The 26727-nt window shown below is 42.9% G+C and overlaps 1 protein-coding gene across 2 annotated transcripts in view; it reads right to left on the minus strand.

Moving 5' to 3' along the window:
* Window positions 1-2314: 2314 nt before the first annotated feature.
* INO80 (INO80 complex ATPase subunit) overlaps window positions 2315-26727 on the minus strand; it is a 123579-nt gene continuing 99166 nt past the window's right edge. The window contains exons 29-36 of one of the 2 annotated variants that reach the window (XM_020877552.2): window positions 19065-19137; window positions 10754-10912; window positions 10004-10106; window positions 9102-9190; window positions 7442-7594; window positions 6984-7143; window positions 6052-6267; window positions 2315-3903 (exon numbers count right to left, since the gene is read on the minus strand). In XM_020877552.2, the coding sequence (XP_020733211.1) occupies window positions 3686-3903; window positions 6052-6267; window positions 6984-7143; window positions 7442-7594; window positions 9102-9190; window positions 10004-10106; window positions 10754-10912; window positions 19065-19137 (1171 nt within the window). In that variant the 3' untranslated portion in view covers window positions 2315-3685. Of the gene's footprint in view, window positions 3904-6051; window positions 6268-6983; window positions 7144-7441; window positions 7598-9101; window positions 9191-10003; window positions 10107-10753; window positions 10913-19064; window positions 19138-26727 lie in introns of both variants that reach the window. The other variant, XM_020877551.2, reaches the window with a different exon arrangement.

A 26727-nucleotide genomic window follows, 5' to 3' on the forward strand; every position in this document is an offset into this window, starting at 1 on the left:
CCCAGGAGAGAAAGGCCATGGAGAAAAGCCTGAATTGATAGATTTAAAGGCAAAAAAGTGAGAAAACATGAATGGGACCTATTTTCCTGGAAATGCTAGTTTTTCATTTTCTCAGGTGGATTGAGTAATATAAAACATAAGTTGTATTTCCTGCACAGGGTTTCCTGGCTGGGGTGAGGTGTACAAGCAGAGATCAGAGTTTATTCTGACAGGGCTGGAGGGGGGTCAAGGCCTTGTTATTTCAGGTGTGGTCCAAGGCAAAGCAGCCATCACCTGAGGTATGTTAGAGATTCAGTTTCAGGTCTCATCCTAGACCTTCTGAAATTGAATATGCACTTCAAGAGGATGCAAGGTGATTCATATGTATATTAAAGTTTGGTAAGTATTACTTAAATAGTTATCACTTATTAAATGTTCCAGAGGTTTAAAAAAAAAAAAAGCCAAGCCTCTTTTCCCCTTTAGTTTAACGCCACACAAAATCTTAACCTGGCAGTAAAAGCAGAGCTGCTGTTTAATTTGGTGGGCACACATCCCTTTTCGCTTATCACTCACAAAAGCCCTTGAGGCACATCTGAGGATCTCTAAAACTCCAGGTCCAGGGGGTTTCCAAAGACTCCTGCATGGAGACTCTGCTAGAAAGCCCAGTGCAGACTCCACATTTCTAGGGCTGTTCATAAGGACTCACAATCTTAAAATCCACTTATCTAAGGCCCCACAACTGGTTCATGTGGAGAGAGGACCCTGGTGTAAAGGATGGCCTGTGTTCCAGGCCTTCTGGAGGAATGCTTCTAGCAGGTAGGATCCCTCACCAGCCCTCTTCTGTGTTTAGGGACTGTTTCTTTGGGTTCATAGGTGAGAGTTGGGCTCTCACGTGGTAGGTGGACAAGTCTTCAGAAAGTGTGTAAGTTGGGGACAGGACTCAAGTTGTTAATGAGTTTGAAGCCTCCACTTTTAAGATTCAAACTCCATTTATGAACCCTCAGGTGAGAGAAACATCAAGGCCATGAGCATCCCTCAATATGACATGTTAGTTGCTGCTTCAGGGACTGGATTGAAAATGCCTAACAGGGGAGCATGGCAGTGTGTCTGGAGAAAGAGAAGAGTGGAGAGCTCTGGTCCAGAGCTCACATGCTTTTCAGGAGGAGACTTTATCTAGTCTATCCACACCTGGGCGAAGCTATGCGAGGATCTGAGTTGTCAGGTCTCTAGAGGTGGCCACCGTTGACCTTGGTGCAGTTTGAAGTCTTGTCACCGAGGGGCAGGCTAGGTAATGAGAACTGGAGAGGATCCATCCTAGTGGGCTTGCTGACTGGAAGCCACAATGGTGACGACAATAGGGTATGGCTAATTGGAAAACTGACACTGGTTTGCTCCATTCAAGGCCATGGTCAAGTTTACCAGCAACAAAAACAAGACCCAGCATATATGATAGTGCTACTTAAGATCAACAAAAGGAGGAAAAGGCTTACCCTTGTGGCTCAGGAGCCAGCCCGCCCCTATCACGGGTGTGCGGGGTAGGCCAAGGCTCAGGCGGCTACACGGCCAGCACACTCAACACAGCACAAGCCCGGCTCGATGGTGACGCAAGAGTGTATCAGTGTTTTCTTTAGCTCAGTCAGAGAAACACTGCTAGCACAGGCTGGAGGCTCACTCTTCCCAACTCATCAGAGAGCTAAGTTTTCAAAGCCTGGATGTCTCTGGAATCCCTAGTAACACATTTCACTGTTTTCATTCACAATTCTTATGACACCTAACTCTGAGAACACTGTGTTCATTTCACAGTTCCTCAGTATTTCTGCCAGTGTAACTGATAGTAGGTACTGGAACTGCAAATGGGGCAGGTTTCTGGGGTTTATATACACATATTTGAATACACATCACATTTCTAGAAACTGGACCATAAAGTTCTGTTAGTTGGGGATTTTATGTACAACACACTGCCAGAACAACCTCTCACTTGTGGTTTTTGAAGAAAGAATCTGTCAGTTTTTAGATTGCCACTGTGTAAATGCCTAATGGTGGAGCAGGTCAAGCCGCCTACATTGAAGTCCTGGAGGCGAGGTCTAGAGTCATAAGGAGCCCACACCCCGAGGGCCCTGGCCTATCAGGCACTTGGTCAAGCCACCTCTGATGGCTGGAGGCACATTCCTGTGCCCATCAACGCCTACAGAGCACTCCTCGTCCCACTGACCACCTCTCTGACAAGAACGATCATGATGTCAGGGTTCTGCTTCCTCTTCATCCTGCCACTCTCCCCCAGGAGCCCTACGACTGCCCCAAGGAGAGGCAGCTGCAAAGACCACAGACGCCTCAATTTACATAAAATTATCTCACTCCATTTTATTTAAGATTTTTCTCCAGTTAGTAAAAGAAAGATGTGTCTCTCTTTATACATATGTACAGGTTCAGTTATAAAAATAGACAGCACATTCAAAGAGAAAAAAGGCTTGGCATTTTTCTGATTCCCTCTAAATAGCATCTGTACACAGGAGTCTGGGTTTGGGCAGGGGAATCTTAATGATTTAAATTAAATGATTCCCCTACCACCACCCCTACTCAAAAAAAAAAAAAAAGTTTTAAAAATCAATCTATCTAAACTCAATTCCGCGATTTTCAGGTGTGCAAATTAGAGGCGGACCCGCCCAGAAGCACCTGCTCCACCAGGGACATCAGGCTGGGGGCAGGCAGAAACACCTCCCATGTGACCACCACCCCTCTGCCGCTCCTGAAGGGAAGCGAGCTCGGGCTGGCAGGGCCGGGCTGGGAGGTGGGTGCTGAGCCTGCCCTTGCTCCATCCTCTCCATCTCACTCCACTGTCCCTTTCTCAGTGCAATATAGACAGTGCATACAGCCAAGCAGGGGGCCGAAGGGCAAGGGTGGGGAGACTGTGCATTCAGGAGGGGCAAGGGGAGCCTGCAAGAGGGGCAGTGAGGCTGTCCTGCTGATTGAGGTGGCTCCTGGTCTCTTACTGGCTTCTGGGAGTCCCGGGGTGGGTTCTGCGGCTACTGTTGCTGGTGGGACCTGAAGGTTCTCTGACGTGAACCATGCAGGGCAGGGGAGGAAATGCTGGGAAACAACTGCTTCCAGGCCTGCTGCCTCTAGCCTCGTGTCATCCTCACAGTCACCACCTTGTCCTGCATTTGCCGCTCTCCTCAGCCGTAACACTCTGGCGAATGGGTTTGGAGACTTGGGTTGCTCAACGACTGAGAATACCATCTACATGATTTCCTCCCTTCCGAGCCCCCAGGAAATCACAGCCCTAAGAGAAGTCTCCACCGTGGAAGGCTCTTCACAGCACTTGTAGAGCCTTTGCAAGGGACATGGCCAGAGCCAAAGAGTGGAATGGGGATGGAGACTATGCGCCTGAGGATCGAGACGGGGTCTCTGTCAGCCCTTCCCCAATGTGAGGTTTAAGACTTGCCTATAAGGTCCTTTGAGAGGCTGTGGGTCTGATCCCTGTCCTTGGGCCTTTTTCCTACAGGCAACCCCAGAACATTCCTCTCGAGACATGGATGATCCAAGTGCTCACACCAGCCACCTGCCTGTCTTTCCCTTGTTGCAACTGGTCCTTGCTGCCCCATGGCTTGGGATGGAAGATGCTGCACTGGGCAAGCTATCCAAAGACCACCTGCAGGCCAGGACGTGAGCCCCCGGTGTGGTTGAAGGAAGCTGGAGGGCCAGGTGGTTACCGTCCTCCTGAGGGGTTGGTGCCTTTGCCCTGTTTCCGGATCAGGGAGTCTGGGGCTAGGCTGCTGGTCAAGTGGAGGCTCTTGGGAGTCCCAGGAACATTATTTCCTTTGCCCAAAGGGGAGCTCAAGGGAGAAGAGGCGCTTGAAGGTCCAAAGTCAGCAAGGCCAGCAGGCCGAACGAGGGACGTCTGCAGAGGACTGCTGGCGGAGATTCCTGTGGGGAGAGAAAGAGAGGCAAGATGCATGTAAGCACCTTTCCCACCTGAGCTGCCTCAGTGCCTGACCCTGGTTCCTGGAGCCATGTCTGGAGGTGAGGTTGTGGGGAACTCCTTACCACTTGTTCTTCCTGTCAACTGTTTTTCCTGTAAGAGAAAACCAATACCTGTCCAGCCCTCTCCACATTACTGCATCTACAGGGACCAGATGTCACCTAGGCACTCAAGAACAGAGCACACATTACCTGTTGGGAAGCCAAGGCTGGAACAGGAACAGCTGTAACTTACAGGCACTGATGTGTTTTCTTATACATTCCTGCTTCCTTCTTAATTTCAGAAGATGTCCTCTATTCCCCAGTCCATATGACCAGAGGGCACAAGGCTGCCCACTCTATCCTATGCCTACACATGCAGTTCTTGCGTTGCACACAGCTTCCCTGCTCTCTGAGCACTACTGCTTTTAAGGAGCTGGTTCAAAGCTCCTCTACAGCAACTCTTCCTAACATTCCTAAAAAGGAATTCTAAGTGCTCGGTAGGCAGACTCATGACTACTCTCACCCACAGTGGAGCTGCAGGCAATGTCCGAATCCCTTGCTTTTCATGCCCAGTCACCAAGCACAGTCAGTGTTTCTTGTGACACTCTGTCCCCTGTTGCCTCTAGAAGAAAGCCTGATGAGTGTCATGTTTTGCCCCATGTGGGGGTGAAACCCTGCCACGGCAGCCTTAACTGCTGCCAGGACTGCTGTTTTCCAAGGATGTGATGAGCTGGCAAAAAGTTAAGAAACACGGGGCTAGGCTATCATACTTCACAGTTGTTGAGCAAAGGAGAAAGGGGAGGTAAACGAACACTTGCTGAGAACTTCCTATTCAATAATGCTCTTACTCGCTGCAACAGCCTAAATTTTAAGCCTGTGTTCTGAATGAAGAGCAGTGCCTGAACGGCAACTGCTGCCCTCCTCACCGCTCTGCGAGCCCTCGGCCACACGTCTGATCGCTCCTGCCCGTCAGGCCTTTCCAAGCCTGGCGCCCACAGGTCCCTTTCAGCACAGGCTGACTGACCTGCTCGGTGACCTCCAACATGCCTAGGTCATTAAACCCTCCGTCACAAGTATAAACCCTTCGTCAACCTTGTCTTTCTTTCTGAGTCTGGAAACTTAGTCATCAAGTGCACAGTTCTTCCTCCTTCTGATCTACAACCACAATTAAGGCCTTTCCTCTTCTCTCACACAATGCTAACATACTGCCTTGTATTGCTGCTAAACACATTCCATGCATGACTTCCTTGTCTCATTTTCATTAATATTCAGGTACGGGGTCCATGTGTTATACTCCCAGGCACATATGTGCTGGGTTGTGTGTGTGTGTGTTTTTGGCACAGTGCGGCTTGTGGGCTCTTAGTGGGATCTGAATCCAGGCCCTCAGCAGTGAGAGCAGAGTCCTAACCACTGGACCGCTAGGGAAGTCCCTACAGCAGGTGTTTAATCCTAAGGTGGTGGCTCACAAAGCTGAAAGTGAAAGCTGCTCAGTTGTGTCTGACTCTTTGCGACCCTCTGGACTACACACTCCATGAAATTCTCCAGGCCAGAATACTGCAATGGGAAGCCTTACCCTTCTCCAGGGGATCTTCCCAACCCATGTCTCCCACACTGCAGGGGATTCTTTACCAGCTGAGCCAAAAGGGAAGCCCAAGAATACTGGAGGGGGTAGCCTATCCCTTCTCCAGCAGATATTCCCAACTCAAGAATCAAACCGGGGTCTCCTGCATTGCAGGCGGATTCTTTACCAACTGAGCTACTGGGAAACTGTTAACTATGCTAGTCTGGACTACAGAAATATTAATTATTAAAATGTGAGTCTGGGGGGAAAAAGTCAGTTCTCAAAGCAAGAGAAATGTTTAAAGCAACATGGTCAAGAAATTCACCTTTTTGTTTTCACAGTTACTTCTACTCTGAAGGCAGCACTGAACCAGGTCACAAGGGCACAGGGAGTGTCAGGACCACTTGATGCTGAGGCAGACTCCAACATGGGCTCTGGGAAGGGGCTCTGGGCCCAGGGGTGTCGTGCCTGCTCTACCTGGCAGAATGCTCAGCAGCCCTCCAGACTAGCCCCAGCCAGAATGGCACCTGTAGTCCCTGGGGCCCCCGCACCTTTAGACACGTTGTACCCGTATGCAGCATAGGCAGCGGCGGAGGCTGCGGCAGCCCCTGCTTTGGCTCCGGCCATGGCGGCAGCACTGCCTGCAGTGGACTTCCGGCTCCGGCCCTTCCCGGCTCCTTTGGCTGTGCTTCCCGAACCTTTAGGGCGGCCTCGGCTTCTGGCTGAATGACCACGTCCTGCGGCTGGCATTTCCTGAATGGAAATCCCTGTGAGAACAAATTGGCCAAGAGGGGAAAAAAAGTCAACTTCTTATCTTATGTGTGAGGAGAATCTTCTCCTGGACACAGAAGATGGCTCTTGGGGTGTTTTGTTTCAGGACTCCTAGGGAGGTCTATGTCCCAATTTAATGGCTGAGCCACAGAGTCACACAGCATTAGTAAGAACTGTGAGTAGCTACAATGGCCTGACACCTCAAGTTGCTTTTCATTCTCATCACTCATAAAGAGTGGTGCCATTACTCCTGATTTTTTCTTTAAACTAGTTCATTACTAAACGAACTCCAGGGATGTGCTACTTGTGATTCACCTACACATTCCAACATTCTCCTGCCTTGGGGAATCGACTTTTACTCCCAAGTTGCAAACCTAGAGGGACTCAAGAAATAGCAGCAACACTGGGCCCCATAGAACAAGTGAGGAAAGGCCCGGAAAAGCTAACTATAACTAAAAACTAGCAAAAATAAGGGTGAAATATGAAGGACAGGAATGGCGAGAAAACAAAAAGTTCGAAATCTTTATGAAGTTCTTATTTTGCTTTCCCTAAGCCTTCTCGTTCTCCCTTTCACTTGAATAGGCTAGTAAAACAATGAGACTTCAAATGCTTTCTGCTCTACTCCACTCTTTTTTAAAGAAGGTAGAAAATGCCATTATCCGAGAAGGAACCAGGACCTCGCCCAAGTGGTAGGGACAGCTGCATCACTCACCATTCACAGTGTCTGAGACAGAGCCCGTGATGGAAGCAGGAGAGTTGGTGGCTCGGGACTGAGGGGCTGAGGAGGCGGGGTCGTCCACAATGACCAGCATGTCACTGCTGCTCTCGTCAGGGGGAATGGAGCCGGTGTGCAGCTCGCTGCTGATGGAGATCTAGAGGCGGAAGGGTCATGGACCACTCCTCTCAGTGCCTTTGGCCCTCGTGCTAAGTGAGGACGTGCTTCCCAGGCCTCCCCGCTGTTCCCTCTCCTCCCTGGCATCACTCCTGGGATTCAGACCCCCTCCTGTGGCTCTGGAGAAGGCAATTTGCCTTCATTTGCTTTTCTCCTGATGGATTCCTTGTGAAACCCCCTTAACAAGGCAGGCAAATCCCCCAAAAAGCAAAAGCTGCCCAGTAAGGACATGGCCCCCACTGCTGCAATGAAGGCATCACTAATAAAAGGAGCCTCACCTCACTGAAAGGGCTGGGCATGGCTGAGTCCACGCTGATGAAGGAGTCGTCCCCATCCGCAGAAAGGTTGGAGTTATCAGCCGAGGGAACAAATGGGATCACCAGGTTCATGCCCTCCTTTCTCCTTTTGCCATCCAATTCATCTTCTTTTTTCTTCTGGGAACACACAAATCAAGAAATACAGAAACAAACATGAGGCAAGGCACTGAGAGAAAAGTGGGGTTGGAGAAGAAAGTGATGACAGATATTTGACTCTTTGTAAATGTCGAAGTTTCACTTTATTCAATTAGCATATTATTAAAAAAGAAAAAAAATCCCAAGGAAGGAGGAAAGGAATCACTCAGCACAAGTTTATGCATATTCTACCACAATAATACAGAGTTGAAAGGCTAGTCACACTGAATGGAGCTGTGCCAAACAGAATCTGAACAGGGCAAGGTCGGTCAGCTTCCAGCGCAGCCTCGTAGCACTTATCAGGCTGAACCAGTGCAGCCCCACAAGCAGGAGGGCCCCTGCTCTTAGTTTATTTTTGCACATCTGTTTTTACTCTGCCTTCTTTTTAAATATGCATAAGGGGAATGAAGGTTCTTCTCATACACAAGGAATATTGACGTGGCTTTTCATTATCTCCTCAATTTACATGAAAATGCTTAAGCAATGAGTGACTGAGCTACACCAAACAGTGCTAGAGCCAAGTTCAGTAGGGCTTTGTCACAGGTTAAAGATGTGGAATCAGAGTGTATTTAGAAAATCCCGGGAATCATATTCATACAATGCTAACAGCATTTGTATCTAGACCTATATTAGGGTTAATATGGTATGTCTTTGGGGCTTCCCTGGTGGATCAAAATCTGCCTGCAATGTAAGAGACCTGGGTTCAATCCTTGCTTTGGGAAGATCCCCTGGAGAAGGGAATGGCAACCCACTCCAGTATTCTTGCCTGGGAAATCCCATGGACAGAGGAGCCTGCTGCGCTACGGTCCATCGGTTTGCAGAGTCGGATATGACTTAGGGAACATGTTGTTAAAAACAACAACGAAGACTAGGTTATGATAAGGATTACTGGCACATGTGCAGAAACAGCAAGACAAGAAGAAATGGAGGGGAACTACATCCCATGTTGCAGCTAGCCTGGTGGGCTCAAGCAGGAAATGTCAGAAGGGATACAAAAAAAAAGAACCCCCCACAAAGCAAAAAACAGCTCAGCCCAAATCCTTGGCACGAATTGGAGAAAGAGATGAACAGATTGACAGTGATTTAATTTTCCAGTAGTAGATGATACTAGAAGAATTATGGCAGAAGGACTGGATCTAATGACCTCTTAGGCCCTTTTTAAGATTCTGCAGAATCTAATAATCTAACATTCATCTTACTCACATTTAGACTTAAGCTTTTTAACAGTCCCAACAAAAGGTTTCTACAATTACATGTGACCACAGACCCATATAATATAATTATGTCTGTGTGGGGAGTACAACCATACTGAGGCTGCATTTCTCCTGCTTGATCGTCAGTCAGGACAGAACTGTTATATAACACACGTAGGTGGAGCTGGATACCAACCAGCAACCAAGATGACAAGCATGTACTCTACAGTCTTTTCTGGAGGGACCACTTAGCAGCCCCATCAGCCCCAGTCTACCACCCCAGCTTGACATACCTTTTCTGCGTACTTTTCCCGCTTGCGCTTGCGTTCTTTAACTCGGTTGGTTTCCTCCTGCTGCCGTTTCTCTTCTTGCCGGAGTCTCACTATCAAGAAAATTTTAAGACCTAATGAAGCACCTGTGGCAATCCTGATCCTTCTTTTCTGAAACTAAGATGGCCTTATTCTTTGATATTTATGATTCAAGGTATGACTTCTATCTATCCAAGGCAGGCAGATAACTGGTGGTTTCCTAACTCGGAGAATGAATGGAGTTCCTTGGATTCTAAACAGTTTTGGGTTCAAACCATGATTCAGTCTCGTTGTCATGGGCCTTTCCACGCCTTTCCTTTTTCCTTTTCAGCCTTCTAATATCTGTGCATTGCACCGATTCGAGTATGGTTACAGAGTCCTAAAAGGTTTTCAGAAGGTAGTGGCACACATGAGCACCGTAAGAAAGGTGCTTCATCACATTTTCTGATGTGATGTTGTCCATGCCTGCAGAAGTTCACAAGGTTAAGTCTGAAACCCACTTTTTGGCTTCTCAAAAGCCAGAAATACTGGGAGAAGGGTCTGAATATTTCATATGGCAAAGTGCTTTTCCAACTTTTCCGTAATTTCACAAAAATATTTCTCTGGGCAAAAGAGGGTAAATTCATTACTGCTGAGGAAATCTAGGAGACAGCCTTCCTGCACACATTTACTTGAAGTTATATTACTCTAAAAATACACCTATTTCCTTATACTCCATAACATATCCTTGTATGAGCTTTAAAATAAAGTACTAACCAAAAAAGTGTTTCTCGCCAAACACAGTCTGGCTTTGCTACCCTTGGGACATAGTCAAGGGCCCTTTTGTTTTCAGATATGTGGAGCCAGAGATAAGGAGAGCGCATTAATAAGAGGTCTAGAGTACATACATTTCTTTTCCAATTCTTCATCGTCTAGAAGAAGACTAACCACCTCTTTGGGTTTCAAGGTATCTGGTTTGAAGTTCCCACCAGAAATCACCATCCGTTGAATCTAATCCAAAGCAAAAAAAAAAAAAAAAAAAAAAAATCACCGATAGGCATCTGTTCCCTTATGGAAAATATCCAGAAAGAAAGAAACATGTTTCTCAATCTGTACTTCTGGTGAGGCCCGTGGATTTCCTTTTTTTTTTTTTTCATTCTCGTGACTGGCTCATCCAGGTCATTTGTGCCAAAAGAAAGGACAATGAGAACTTCTTTGCTTGAAACTGTTGATAACTATAAGATCCAATAATACTGAATCAAGAAGGAAAAGAACCAAAAATGATAATTTCTTTAGAAACTAGCAAACTAAGCATACAGCTCAGAGGCCGATCACACCGAGAATACTAGGGCAGGAGCAAAGGCCATTTCTTCTTCCCATGAATGTGAAACTATGTCAAACACGAGGGCCACAACTGGGGTCTTCTTCAAATGGATGACAGGTGAATACAGGGTGTAGATACCATTCCAGAAGAAAAGGAGTGAGGAATGGCCAGGCCAGTACATGCTGCTTTTGTACAGGACTTCATTATAGCTTCTAGACACAAGAAATTTCAGGGCTTTCATGACCAACGAAAGCTGAGAGTCTTAGTCTTGGTCAGTCACTGCGGCTGAACTGTTTTCTCTACCAACACAGTACTTCCTTTGCCTTCTGCTTACCTCACTCTTCTCCTTGGCTCGCTGCAGAATGCGTTCTTCAATGGTGCCCTTACAGATGAGTCGGTAGACAGTAACCTGCTTTGTCTGCCCCAAGCGGTGGGCCCTGTCCATGGCCTGCTGGTCCACAGTGGGGTTCCAATCGCTATCATAAAAAATGACCTGTGTAGGCAGGACAAGAATACAGCAAAGACTGAGGCACTCTCAGGGCAACACCAGGAATTCTGACAGTAATCCAGCCATTCATCTATTTCAACAGTTTGATACCAGGTTTTTTTCTATGACATAAAGATGAACAGATATCTACTCATAAAACCAAGCCATTTCTTCATCTGCTCTGGGCAAAAGACTCTGAGTTTTTTTCAGGGTTTTCATTTAAAAAGGAGTGGCAACAATATTAACACTTAACATCCAGGGCTTACTACTTGCCACTCATTGTACTAGATGTTTTATGAGTATTAACTCACTTAAATTCCACTCCACTATGATTTAGTCACTATTAAAAACTCCTATTTTATATAAATAGATGAGGAAACTGAGACTCAGGGAACTTAAGAGACTTTATCCAAGATCACACAGACTAAATAAGCAGTGGGCCTGGGATGTGAAATTCTTTTTAACCCTAAGTCTACCTTGGTAAGAGGCAGGCATGGCTTTCCTGGCATTCTCAGGTTCCCACTAACAGGGTCATTTCCTGTTTTGAATTTCAAGCAAGAAATGTTTAAAGGGTTCTCTGGAAGCTACTTCTAGTTTGCTAAACAACAAACACAAAGAACAAAATGTACTCCCTACTCCCCTGACCCACAGGTGATCCTAAAACCAAAAGAATCTGGATCTTCAGTCCTGAGGCTACTATCAATACAGTGTATCTCTTAAAAGAAAGCCAGTTAAAAGTGACCCTCATCTCTCATGTGTCCTCCTCTACGTTCAACCAAGTCACCAAATCTAGCCAGTACTTCTTCAGAAACAAACCCATTCTTTCTATATCCCCACTGTCCTTCTCCTGGGCCAGGCCCTCACCACCTACATCCAGCTCACTGATGCTTCAAGATCAGCGGACTTCTGAGATCACAGTCTCTTTCTTCAGTTTACTTTGGGTATCACCAGAGGCCACTCCATCCCTCTGTCAATTATGCTGTAACACACCAAGTCCAAATTCCCCTCAATAACCAGGTCCTGCTATATACTAAGTCAACTTCACTTTTATCCTTTCCTAATATAAACACACTCCTTCCCTTTTGTCAGGTAGTTCTCTTTGGTATCCCTCACTTATATTACTTTGACTGTACCATTTCTTGCTCAAGCTGATTTTCTGACTTAGACCTCCTTGATTTCTCTTGCCTGTAACAATGTTTCCCTTTCCTATTCCTTATGAATTCCTATTAGAAATTACAATGGTTGAAACCTGTTAAGCACTTAAACAGATGTGCATACATATCTCACTAAATTTTCATAAAAACCTGATATATTTCCTTCATCTCATAAATTAGGAAGACTGGCCTGAGCTCACAGTCTTAATAGTCTGCTTTTACAACCTGCACTATTAGCAAAATGTTACATTGCCTATCCTGGTTCAAGCTCCCACGTAGTCACTATTTTCTAAAGATATTCAATTATTTCATATGTACTATGTATTTTACAAATTTTCCTGCCTGGTGTTATTTGAGGACAGACACCATCCACCAGAACAAAGTAGAATTCTACAAATACTAGTCAATTGATACTAGAATCTCTAAGATGTGATCGAAACTAGAAAAAGCACTAAAATGTAAGCAAAAGAGTAATTCATCTCTCTTGACACTGTTCCTCTAGATGCTTTTCCCATTGCTTAACACTATTTCTAAGTAATTTATTTTCTCATTTAATAATGGAAGCAATTCTTCTGCCATTTTCTGCAGAACTCACTTGATGTGAAGATGGATAAAAAGCATCAGCATTTTTAATGTTCTTTCTTGCCTCTAATAATAAGAACCCCCACTGACTCTCTTTCTTATGGCACTCCTTTTGTCTTGCTCTCATGTGAGGTATAATCCCTCAACTTTTAGTGTAAGTTAGAATCCTTGAGGAAAAAGAAAGGACAAACCGCCTGCCAAAGAAAGAAAATCATTATGAAAGCTTATTGTTAAGCCAGTGTCCGCAGATCTAGGATTTGAAGTATACAACGTTTGTCACTTGTTAGAGGAATACAGAAAACCTGACCACAGGACATTCTGGAACTTCAACACGATAGGCAAAATTCTAGAAAATTCAGTTTAAATTTTCAGGGAGAACAAAGGAAGAGAGGACAGAGTTCATGAAAGTGAGACCTCCAATGAACTGGGGTGGGGGCAACTGTTTGCCCAACATACCTAACATGAATGTATATGTGGAAAATGAGAGTTGATATCACACCCAAAAGACAGTACCTTCAGTAGTCCAAGCCTAAGGCAATGAATAGTTCAGCATGAACTCATAATGGGCAACCCTATATTATGAATCATTTCATAAGTGTTTCCTCCATATTTACATTTTTCCTAGAAGTCTCAGTGGCAACCAAATCTGACTCAACTTGGGTTCTTTTGAGGTCATCAACAGTAAGACTGGAGCCTAAGGAGATAGGTTTGCAATTTAACTTCCAAGTCCCCTCTTTCCCCAATTTAGTGGCTCTTATCATTCAAACGGATTAAAAGAGGTAAAGAACTGGTGAGGAAGAGAGAATAAAATAAGATTCTACTTAGCCCTATCTAATAAGTTGTTGATGTTTAAAAAAAAAAAATTCTACTTAGAAAAAGACACAGAGCAAAATAATATGAAACATGTATAAGCTAAAAAGTTAAGACAAGAATAAGAGAGATATAAATACCAGATGAGATGTATGGTTATTATCTACCTCGACAATAAAAAATGAACACTGAATCCACCATGACATGAACTCAGGGGAGACAATGTCCACTGGAGTAGGACAGTTATGACACCCGTCTTTATGGAGCTCAGTGACATTCTAGAGAAAAAGAAGCAACAATTAAGAATACAACAACTGACTTAACTAGGAAAGATCAGAGCCAGTCAATCCACAATGCATGGCCCAGCAATGACTAAGGGGAAATATATTAATTGTCAGCACTTTTATGAAGTTGTAAACAGCAAGCTGGGAGGGCACTGGGAAGGGGAAGCAAAGAAGGAAGGTGAGAGCTGAAATGGGTGGGATGCTCTTGGCTCTTTAAGTCAAAGAAAGTTTCAGGGGATGAGGGAGTAAAAATGGGAAAATTGAGAGGAACAACTGGAAACAGCTGGACCAACACTTGGGAGGGAATGGGTGGAGAATGCGTTAGAAGTTCAGTTCCTTGGGAGGGCTGAAAGCTGTCCCATGGTGTCTCATGGGACATAAGACTTCTCATACTGCTTGCTACTATGGGACAAAAGCTCCTCAATCTCTTTCTACACAAACATTTAAAACAGCATGACACAAAAACAAAACCAACAGTGCAGTTTATAACAATCCCTTACTAAACAATGTCAAATGCAAAGAGATTCCTACTTCAGGAAGAATACACAAAGAACAAGGCAGACAGTAAGGGGCAGCTGCCATTAATTTCATGGTAAAATCATGTTTTTATTAACAGAGTGAGTCAGAGTCTCACTGTTTACAAAATACATGTTTATATATGCATTCTCAATCATAAAACATTAAGTTTTTCCTGACATTTTAGGGTGACTAACCTCTTCCTTGTCCATAAATGGTTCTGGGGATCTTCCGAAGCTAAATAATCTCAGGGCAAAGGAAAAATGTCAGGCAAGCGGTTAAACTTATTGTTTCTCTAATAATACACACAGTGAGTATAGCTTGACTCCACACAAACCATTACCTAGCAACTCATTTCAATCATGTGGTTCCATTTTTTTTTTCCCCTGAGTATTCTAAGAGGTTCTAATCTGTGAGTCCCTTAGCCTTCCCCTCAAAATTAAATGTAAACTATTTCAGAATTGGAGACTCAGAATATTCAGAGCCTCTATGTCCCAGGATGTAAAGAGAATTCCTATTTCTACTCCTCTAGTTGTGGGGTTAGGGTTAGGTTTGGTTCTTCCTGACTGGCAGGAGTAGCTCACGTGTGTAAGACAAGCTGTGAAAACTAGAAGCATGGGACTTCCCTGGTGGCTAAGTGGATGGGAATCTGCCTGCCAATGCAGGGGATACAGGTTCAATCCCTGTTCCGGGAAGATTCCACATGCCATGGAGCAACTAAACCTGTGCACCACAGTTATTGAGGCTACATGCTCAAGAGCCCACAAGCCCCAGCTACTGAATCTCTGCCTAGAGTCCATGGTCCACAACAAGAGAAGCCTGCGCAAAAAACCCACAACACCAGAAGCCTGATGCAGCTCTGCCCCCTCAAACCTGCTTATTTTCTGATTATTCCAATGAATGACTAGGTAAACCATTCCTTAAGAAACCACAGATCGAACCTGAGATAGGCAGGCTGAAAAGGGGAAGACAGTTTAATCAAATGGGTCTCCCAGGTGACCTCATCCAGCCTCATGGCCTTAAACATTACCTATGACCTGGTGACTTCAAAATATATCTTGAGCCTCAATCTTTTTCCTAAAACACACTCTACTGCCTGCATGACACTGCTACTTAATGTCTGCTAAGAATCTTGGACTTAACACACCCCAAACCAAACTCTTGAGTTTCTTTCTCAAACCCATTTCTTCGTGTACTTTCCCTTAACCAGTAGCTGGTACCTCCATCATCCTAGTTCCTCACACTGAACACCGTGTACTTCTCTTTGACCCACATGATCCACAGCCAATCTAGCAGCAAACCCCACTGGCTGTGCCTTCAAAATATTGATACACACAGATTCCAAATATCTCTCATCACCTCCACTACTTCAATCCTTGCCCAAGTCACCACTGCCTTATGTCTAATTCCTAATTGAACTTCCTGCTCTTCCCCACTCCACAACCCCTGAAGCCAGAAGGACACATTTCTGTTCAAACCCTTCCAGTAGCCTCTCACCTCAAAATCCTAACCATGGCCCATGAAGTCCCACACAATCTGCTTCTGTCACTCAACTGACACCACTCTGCCCACCTTCATTCTGTTCCCCCTACAAAGGGCTTGGCTTCATTTCGATTATGCCAAGTGTGTTCTCACCTCAGGGCTTTGCACTTATCTCCTTTCCTTGGAATGCTCTTGTTTTAGGCCACATACATAATTGGCTTGCTTTTCTCACTTTCTTCAGATCTTGGCTCAAATGTCACCTTATCAGAGCTTTATCAGTCCATATAAAACAGCAACCCCTGATCATGAATTGGGTTTTGAAAAACAATCAGAAGTTCACCAGGCGGAAGAAGAGGTATGCCAAGGAGAAAGACCTATGATGAGGGAGCTGTTTACGTAGGCGGTGCTAGTGGTAAAGAGTCCAGCTGCCAATGAAGGAGACACAGGTTGATCCCCGGGTCGGGAAGATCCCCTGGAGAAGGGCATGGTAACCCATCTAGTACTCTTGCCTGGAGAACCCATGCAGAGAGGAGTCTGGCGGGCTACAGTCCATGGGGTCGCACAGAGTTGGACATAACTGAAGTGATTTAGCACGCACATGATACAGTATGGGAGGTTCAGGAATCAAATCAATCATTGTTTCTGAAATATAAATTATGGAAGGAGCAGTAGTCTGGCAATTAGGCTGGAAAGGGAGATAAAGGCCACAAAGTAAAGGGCCTTGTATGTGTAAAAGAGCTTACACTTTATCTTGTAGATGACAGAGACTCCCTGAGACTCCCTGAAGAGTTTTAAGCAAGAGATTAGCATGGTTGATAAAGAAGGGTATAAACAAATTGAGGAGGTATGGGGCTCGGGGATGGGACTGGAGTCCAAAAGATCAGCTAGGAGAAAGTGATCAATCTTGTACTCACATTAAGAGTAAGACTAATTGGGCCCACTGCTGTCAACTCCTAGGCCACGGTCAGAGGATCCCCTTTAACCTGGGAGAGAACTTAACACTTTGCTGAACTGAATCTGTGTCTGGATCAGTTCCTATGAACTCAATCCTCTATTTCAAATATGCATTGGCTATGGCCAGTTGGAGCAAAGCCTGGGATATGGAGGGGAGGGGGTGGGAGAACATGGGGACTAGATAAATGTAATAACTGGGACCCACCCACACACTAAACAGTGTCTCAACACCCATCCAAGAACCAAGTAACTCGTCCTCCAAATCCTCCAATCTGCACCTGGCCTGCCCCAATAGGCACCTCTTGGTATGAGGGAAGAGCCTAGTGTGGCAAGAGAGACCTGCTTGGCATTCTCACCCAAGTATCCATGACTCTGAGGATAACTGCAGTTTGGATGTGGAGACCAAGGCTTCCCCAGGGCAAGAAGGGGGAAACAGGAGACCCAGAGACAAACTCAGGCTCAGTTTTTGGGTGGCTATGCAATGACAGAGCACTCTTTCAGGAAAGGCTTATCTACCAACCCTGGAGGGGACAAAGGTGCCGGAGAAGAAGCTCCTGCCCCTGGGAAGCCCCTAAGTTTCTACCCTCTTCTAGCCACGCCTCCAGGACATAGCAATGCTGAACCAGTGCAGGGTTCTGGAGTACTGCCTCCCCATTCATCTCTCTTCCTCCTCTGAGGCTTCCAGGCCCCAGCTCTGGCCCTTCAATCCACATCATGTGTGATTTTTTTTTTTTTTTTTTACCCACCCTGGGAATCCAAAGCCTTCCCTGGACTCCCATTCCCAGTTTTCCCATAGTAGCAGAGTTGAGCACAGAGCCAGGCAGACAAGGCCTAAGGGAAAGGAAGGCTATTTGCAGCCCAGTATAAATAACAAAGTCCTGGACCTGGCTCTCTCATTAGGAGTGACTCGGGCCACAGGATCCCTGAGGGGTATTAATGTGCATTAACACTGGGCACACATGCTTTCTAGGCAACATTTCACAACTCTAGGAGAAGGAAAGATTATTATATTCATTCTACTGAGGAGGAAACTATGGCTTAGAGCAGTTAAGCAACTGCTTCACGTTCACAAGGTGAATAGCAGAGCTGGGATTCAAACCCACGTCTCATTTCTCTAATTTGAAGGAATCCAAAAACTATGGAACCTGCCCTCTACCACCCACAAATTTACAACCAAAGTAACTAATCAGAAAAAAGAAAAAAACTAGAGCAGAGAACCAAGGGGCAAAGGGAAAGGCAAATTTCTGCTAACATGGCACCAAGTGAGCTACCTCATCAGAGGACTCCCCAGGACAACACTACCACCACTGACTGCCTTCTCTCAAGATAACTGAGGCTGATGATGTACAGGTAAGTTACAGCATCTACCCAGTTATGCCTCCAGCAGACCTGAGGCCCTGGAACCCAGTCCCGACAAGGTTAACTGGCTGAAGTTTAGATGCTGAGGAAAGTACAGCTGAGTCCTGTGGCTGATACTCTACTTGGTGATGTTATGGGTTCTGTTCTTCATTCTTGAAGGCAAGCAATTCTACAGTGCAGCAGTTAACAAGGAGAAAGAATGGACAGTCTAGAAGTGGAACCTGGGAAACAGGAGGTCTAGCTCAGATCTACTGCTGTGAACTTATCCAAGCCTCTTCACCTTTGGACTTCATTTCTCCATGACCCTCCAGAGTTTGAATCTTCCTCCTATTTGTGGAGATTCTGATGCTCTGTATTTCACAGAGGTACCACAAAGACCACATTAAATAGTATTTGTAGAGTCATGCCATCTACAAAACAATTTCCCATTTATGCATTTTTATGTCTCAAGGTTACTGAAATTGTTTTTAAGTATGTTTGTATCTTGGGAATAGTTCTGAGATACAAAAGGAATGCTCTTTATCCCTCTAAGGAGAGTGGGTATAAAGGGATAGATAATTTGATGAGACGTCTTTTTATTTTTTAAATCACCAACTTCATTGCTCTCCAACCATGTTTAGAAGTTTAGGGTATAAAAATAACGAGTTTTTCCTATGATGGAATAATACGTAAGAGTCATTAAACAACCCTTTCTGATTTGCTCAGTTATAGCTCCTAAAACAAATTTTATTGGTTGAGTTCCCTAACACAGTCCAAGTGTTTAGAATGGTATCAGATACACAATATACTTTTACTAAATATGTGTTGAATGAATGTGTAAGAAACTTTGAATAAGAGAATAGAAAGAAAGTCTAAAAAGGAAAGCTAACATGTTCCAGGCCAAATGCAACTACTGCCTTTTAACACAAGAGGCAAAGAAATAAAGTCTGTGATACATAATAAAGGACAGTATCAACCAAACAACATATTTACAGTAGAAAAACTACATATTCAGTATATTTTTAGCTCGCTACTTACGGTATCTGCAGCAGTCAGATTGATACCCAGTCCTCCAGCTCGTGTACTTAGCAGGAACACAAAAATGTCATTCCTGAAGAAGAGGGAGAGGGAGAGATATTTTAAGAGGAAAAACTGAAAAATAAAACTGGCAAGTGGCAAAAGAGAGGGATCTCTGGATACAGAACAATGTCTAGACCTAGAAAGTTTTGGTGGTTACCCAGATCTGATCCACGTTTCTCTGACACACAGAAAGGTGTGCTGGGTTGCTAAAATGAAACCATGGCAGTCATCTTCCAATTTGCAGAGAAACTTTTGCTGCCCACTAATACTGACTGACAGGCAATATAATTTAAAATATTTGGCAAATGTAACAGAAAAATATGCCATGGAAGTAGAGACGTCTCTGTAATAGTCAACTGTTTATCAAATCAAACTATTCCCAGTTCATACCATGGGGAAAAATAAGTCAGTATTTCCTGGTGTTTCCCCAAAGAATCATGACTTTCAATAATCTGGGAACTAATGATTGTAACTCCAAAGGACTCAACTTCATATGAGGAAAGTTAGTCCAGAAAAATGACCTGAGGTCAGGATTAAGACTCAAGTTATGACTTCTAAGTATTCAGCTGAATTTAGGATCAATCCATGAAGACAGGCTAAAATTAAAGCACTTTTCTGATGGATGCCAACACTACCCTTAACAGAAATGCTAAGATATAGTTTTCTCAGTTCCCCTCTACATCCTATATCCTTTTAAAGAAACCAAGGATTACAAATAAATCAGTAGGTGCCCCTGTCACTCATTCAGGCAGTAAATATTCACTGAATATCTTTCAGGAACAAGGGCCATGCCAGATCACAAAGGACAGACTTTGACTATAAGATTTATCTATGTACACACATGCAATCAGGGGCTCAGTTCAAGTCCAGTTCTTGCAGATAACACGAATGTATTCAAGACTATCTTGCATTTTCATGTTTCTGTCACCTGAGGTTATTTTCCAGAACATTTCTACAGGAAAGGGACTGCATTATACTGGTGAACAAACTTTACAGCCCTCTAAATCAAGCTGCTGATCCCTTTTCTTCATGACTATAATGAGCAATAAAACTGGCAATTCATTACCAGTGTTATTCAAATTGCAGGTCATACCTATCATTGGTCATGAAATCAGTTTGGTGGGTCTGGTACACATAAATTACAGAAATAAAAAGAACAGATTAGAAAATATTATATCACAGGTCATAAGTATTGTTTCTGATTTTCTGACATGGTAAATATATATTAAATCTCAATGTACTCTGGGACAATGTGAAACGCCCCAACATTCGAATCATAGGAGTCCCAGAAGAAGAAGACAAAAAGAAAGGCCATGAGAAGATACTCGAGGAGATAATAGCTGAAAACTTCCCTAAAATGGGGAAAGAAATAGCCAACCAAGTCCAAGAAACCCAGAGAGTCCCAAACAGGATAAACCCAAGGCGAAACACCCCAAGACACATATTAATCAAATTAACAAAGATCAAACACAAAGAACAAATATTAAAAGCAGCAAGGGAGAAACAACAAATAACACACAAAGGGATTCCCATAAGGATAACAGCTGATCTATCAATAGAAACCCTTCAGGCCAGAAGGGAATGGCAGGACATACTTAAAGTAATGAAAGAGAATAACCTACAACCTAGATTACTCTACCCAGCAAGGATCTCATTCAGATATGAAGGAGAACTCAAAAGGTTTACAGACAAGCGAAAGCTGAGAGAATTCAGCACCACCAAACCAGCTCTTCAACAAATACTAAAGGATCTTCTCTAGACAGGAAACACAGAAAGGTGGTATAAACGTGAACCCCAAACAACAAAATAAATGGCAAAAGGACCATACCTATCAATAATTACCTTAAATGTAAATGGGTTGAATGCCCCAACCAAAAGACAAAGGCTGGCTGAATGGATACAAAAGCAAGACCCCTATATATGCTGTCTACAAGAGACCCACCTCAAAACAAGGGACACATACAGACTAAAAGTGAAGGGCTGGAAAAAAATATTCCACGCAAACGGAGACCAAAAGAAAGCAGGAGTCGCAATACTCATATCAGATAAAATAGACTTTCAAATTAAGTCTGTGAAAAGAGACAAAGATGGACACTACATAATGATCAAAGGATCAATCCAAGAAGAAGATATAACAATTATAAATATATATGCACCCAACATAGGAGCACCGCAATATGTAAGGCAAACGCTAACGAGTATGAAAGAGGAAATTAATAGTAACACAATAATAGTAGGAGACTTTAATACCCCACTCACAACTATGGATAGATCAGCTAAACAGAAAATGAACAAGGAAACACAAACTTTAACGGACACAATGGACCAGCTAGACCTAATTGACATCTATAGGACGTTTCACCCCAAAACAAGCAACTTCACCTTTTTCTCAAGTGCACATGGAACCTTCTCCAGAATAGATCACATCCTGGGCCATAAATCTAGTCTTGGTAAATTCAAAAAGACTGAAATCATTCCAGTCATCTTTTCTGACCACAGTGCAGTAAGATTAGATCTCAATTACAGGAAAAAAATTATTAAAAATTCAAACATATGGAGGCTAAACAACACGCTTCTGAATAACCAACAAATCATAGAAGAAATCAAAAAAGAAATCAAAATATGCATAGAAATGAATGAAAATGAAAACACAACAACCCAAAACCTATGGGACACTGTAAAAGCAGTGCTAAGGGGAAGATTCATAGCATTACAGGCCTACCTCAAGAAACAAGAAAAAAGTCAAATAAATAACCTAACTCTACACCTAAAGCAACTAGAGGAGGAAGAAATGAAGAACCCCAGGGTTAGTAGAAGGAAAGAAATCTTAAAAATCAGGGCAGAAATAAATGCAAAAGAAACTAAAGAGATCATAGCAAAAATTAACAAAGCTAAAAGCTGGTTTTTTGAAAAAATAAACAAAATTGACAAACCATTAGCAAGACTCATTAAGAAACAAAGGGAGAAGAACCAAATTAACAAAATTAGAAATGAAAATGGAGAGATCACAACAGACAACACTGAAATACAAAGGATCATAAGAGACTACTACCAGCAGCTCTATGCCAATAAAATGGACAACTTGGAAGAAATGGACAAGTTCTTAGAGAAGTATAACTTTCCAAAACTGAATCAGGAAGAAATAGAAGATCTTAACAAAACGATCACAAGCAAGGAAATCGAAACTGTAATCAGAAATCTTCCAGCAAACAAAAGCCCAGGACCAGATGGCTTCACAGCTGAATTCTACCAAAAATTTAGAGAAGAGCTAACAACTATCTTATTCAAACTCTTCCAGAAAATTGCAGAAGAAGGTAAGCTTCCAAACTCATTCTATGAGGCCACCATCACCCTAATTCCAAAACCAGACAAAGATGCCACAAAAAAAGAAAACTACAGGCCAGTATCACTGATGAACATAGACGCAAGAATCCTTAACAAAATTCTAGCAAACAGAATCCAACAACATATTAAAAAAATCATTCATCATGACCAAGTGGGCTTTATCCCAGGAATGCAAGGATTCTTTAATATCCACAAGTCAATCAATGTAATACACCACATTAACAAATTGAAAGATAAAAACCATATGATTATCTCAATAGATGCAGAAAAAGCCTTTGACAAAATTCAACATCCATTTATGATTAAAACTCTCCAGAAAGCAGGAATAGAAGGAACATACCTCAACATAATAAAAGCTATATATGACAAACCCACAGCAAGCATCACCTTCAATGGTGAAAAATTGAAAGCATTTCCCCTGAAATCAGGAACAAGACAAGGGTGCCCACTCTCACCACTACTATTCAACATAGTTTTGGAAGTGTTGGCCACAGAAATCAGGGCAGAAAAAGAAGTAAAAGGAATCCAGATAGGAAAAGAAGAAGTGAAACTCTCTCTGTTTGCAGATGACATGATCCTCTACATAGAAAACCCTAAAGACTCTACCAGAAAATTACTAGAGCTAATCAATGAATACAGCAAAGTTGCAGGATATAAAATTAACACACAGAAATCTCTTGCATTCCTATACACTAACAATGAGAAAACAGAAAGAGAAATTAAGGAAACAATACCATTCACCATTGCAACAAAAAGAATAAAATACTTAGGAGTATATCTACCTAAAGAAACAAAAGACCTATACATAGAAAACTATAAAACACTGATGAAAGAAATCAAAGAGGACACAAACAGATGGAGAAATATACCGTGTTCATGGATTGGAAGAATCAATATTGTCAAAATGGCTATACTACCCAAAGCAATCTATAGATTCAATGCAATCCCTATCAAACTACCAACGGTATTTTTCACAGAACTAGAACAAATAATTTCACAATTTGTATGGAAATACAAAAAACCTCGAATAGCCAAAGTAATCCTGAGAAAGAAGAATGGAACTGGAGGAATCAATCTGCCTAACTTCAGACTCTACTACAAAGCCACAGTCATCAAGACAGTATGGTACTGGCACAAAGACAGAAATATAGATCAATGGAACAGAATAGAAAGCCCAGAGATAAATCCACGAACCTATGGTCACCTTATCTTCGACAAAGGAGGCAAGGATATACAATGGAAAAAAGATAACCTCTTTAACAAGTGGTGCTGGGAAAACTGGTCAACCACCTGTAAAAGAATGAAACTAGAACACTTTCTAACACCATACACAAAAATAAACTCAAAATGGATTAAAGATCTAAATGTAAGACCAGAAACTATCAAACTCCTAGAGGAGAACATAGGCAAAACACTCTCCGACATAAATCACAGCAGGATCCTCTATGACCCACATCCCAGAATTTTAGAAATAAAAGCAAAAATAAACAAATGGGACCTAATGAAACTTAAAAGCTTTTGCACAACAAAGGAAACTATAAGCAAGGTGAAAAGACAGCCCTCAGATTGGGAGAAAATAATAGCAAACGAAGCAACAGACAAAGGATTAATCTCAAAAATATACAAGCAACTCCTCCAGCTCAACTCCAGAAAAATAAATGACCCAATCAAAAAATGGGCCAAAGAACTCAACAGACATTTCTCCAAGGAAGACATACAGATGGCTAACAAACACATGAAAAGATGCTCAACATCACTCATTATCAGAGAAATGCAAATCAAAACCACAATGAGGTACCATTATACGCCAGTCAGGATGGCTGCTATCCAAAAGTCTACAAGCAATAAATGCTGGAGAGGGTATGGAGAAAAGGGAACCCTCTTACACTGTTGGTGGGAATGCAAATTAGTACAGCCACTATGGAAAACAGTGTGGAGATTTCTTAAAAAGCTGGAAATAGAACTGCCATATGACCCAGCAATCCCACTTCTGGGCATACACACCGAGGAAACCAGATCTGAAAGAGACACGTGCACCCCAATGTTCATCGCAGCACTGTTTATAATAGCCAGGACATGGAAGCAACCCAGATGCCCATCAGCAGACGAATGGATGAGGAAGCTGTGGTACATATACACCATGGAATATTACTCAGCCATTAAAAAGAATTCATTTGAATCAGTTCTAATGAGATGGATGAAACTGGAGCCCATTATACAGAGTGAAGTAAGCCAGAAAGATAAAGACTATTACAGTATACTAACACATATATATGGACTTTAGAAAGATGGTAACGATAACCCTATATGCAAAACAGAAAAAGAGACTCAGATGTATAGAACAGACTTGTGGACTCTGGGAGAAGGCGAGGGTGGGATGTTTCAAGAGAACAGCACTGAACCATGTATATTATCTAGGGTGAAACAGATCACCAGCCCAGGTTGGGTACACGAGACAAGTGCTCGGGCCTGGTGCACTGGGAAGACCCAGAGGGATCGGGTGGAGAGGGAGGTGGGAGGGGGGACTGGGATGGGGAATACATGTAAATCCATGGCTAATTCATTTCAATGTATGACAAAAACTACTGTAATGATGTAAAGTAATTAGCCTCCAACTAATAAAAATAAATGGGAAAAAAAAAATCTCAATGTAAGATGAATTTTATTCTGTGGGTTCCAGTTTAAAAGAAAAAAGAAACACACTGACATTAGGATGCTCTCATCCCTTGATGCAGTTCTTCCTTGGTAAAGTCACTTGGCTGCTAAAGGTCTGTTTCCTGCACTATAAAATGAGGATGCTCTGAATATAGCTGAAGTGACTAAATGATGATATATCAATGGCAAACATGAATACCAGTGAAGGAACTACTTGAAATAAGTATCCTGGCTAATCCCTAAGTTGGGTAGGTCCTAGTAGAAATCTGTCCATTAATTTGGATTCAATTAAACCAGCTTTCCTAGAGGCAGACATGGATAACAGATCACGTTTGGAGGTCTCTTATAGGGCATGATTCCAAAAGTACTAGATTGTGCTCATTTATCCTTGAATTTTATCATGAAGTCTAGTATTTCATAATTTTATTTGTATGATGTCATCTTTCACAGTTATATCATAAAGGGCAAACCAGAAAGTTAAAAGGCATCTGCCAGTTTACAACACATTCTCCCCTAGATATGCAATGATGTAAATGCAAGCTTGATACCTCCTCGCCCACAGTAGAATATTTAACCACAATAATGCTTCAAATAAACATTGATATAGCTTTCCAGGGCCATACTAATCTCTACAGGATAATCTTCTCCACTTTGGCCTTAAGAAGACTGCTCAATCCCAAGCATCTCTCTCTCTTGCTCTGGTGGGTACAGAGGCAGGAGTCAGAAGCTTCTCTCCAATATCTGTGTTAGAGCTGATGGAGTCACCTGACAGCTAGGACTTTTTGTTGATACGGGGATGGGGCAAAGGGGTGGGACAAGGAGAAACACAGAAGGCAGCTTGGATCTATAAAAAGAATAGAGGCAGAAAGATGGGTCATTTCCATAGTCTGCACAGCCAGAGAGATAAGTCCCCAGATGTGGCAATTCTTCACAAACAGGGACTATATACAGAAAAAATACTAAAGAAAGGAATCTAGCTTAAAAAAAAATTAGTAACAAAATTTAGAGATATTAATGGTGGAAAATGCTTTTCTGGGGATGTTACCTATGTATTGAAAAGGTACCTTTTAGTGATGAGGAGATGGTAAGCAGCAATGTTTGGCTGTACTCAATGTAATTTCATCATACTCTAATGGAAAAATAAGGATTATGGGAGTCTTAGATTATTAAAAGTCAAAGAAATTAGTGTCCATCCCGGATCACACTGTTGGATCATATGTAAACCAAAACATCTAAATTGAACTGCTGAGAAGTTCCTTTCTACTTAATAAATCTAGCATTGATAATGTAAATTAATGTTTTGGGAGCTGACTAAAAGGAAGAAAACAGAAACCCAGAAGGCAACATGATAGTTCAGGTGCCCTCTATGGGGCTAAAAAGGAATCTCAACTCAGCGTCTTTATTGGCATGGGCCTTAGAGACCAGGCTTCAGGATGGTCTGTGAAGGAGCCTATGAAATCATGTAGCAAAGACATGCCTAAATCTCACTCTAATTCTTCTTTAATTAAGGCCACTTTGCACCAAAATACTGAAATAGTGCTAGGCCTGTAGCTGACTTTGGGAAAGACTTGCTGATGACTGGAAAACAGCTAGAATTAAAGACACTGGAGCTTTATTTATA

This window comes from Odocoileus virginianus, chromosome 6 (genome assembly GCF_023699985.2).
Source record: "Odocoileus virginianus isolate 20LAN1187 ecotype Illinois chromosome 6, Ovbor_1.2, whole genome shotgun sequence".
NCBI classification, from domain to species: domain Eukaryota; kingdom Metazoa; phylum Chordata; class Mammalia; order Artiodactyla; family Cervidae; genus Odocoileus; species Odocoileus virginianus.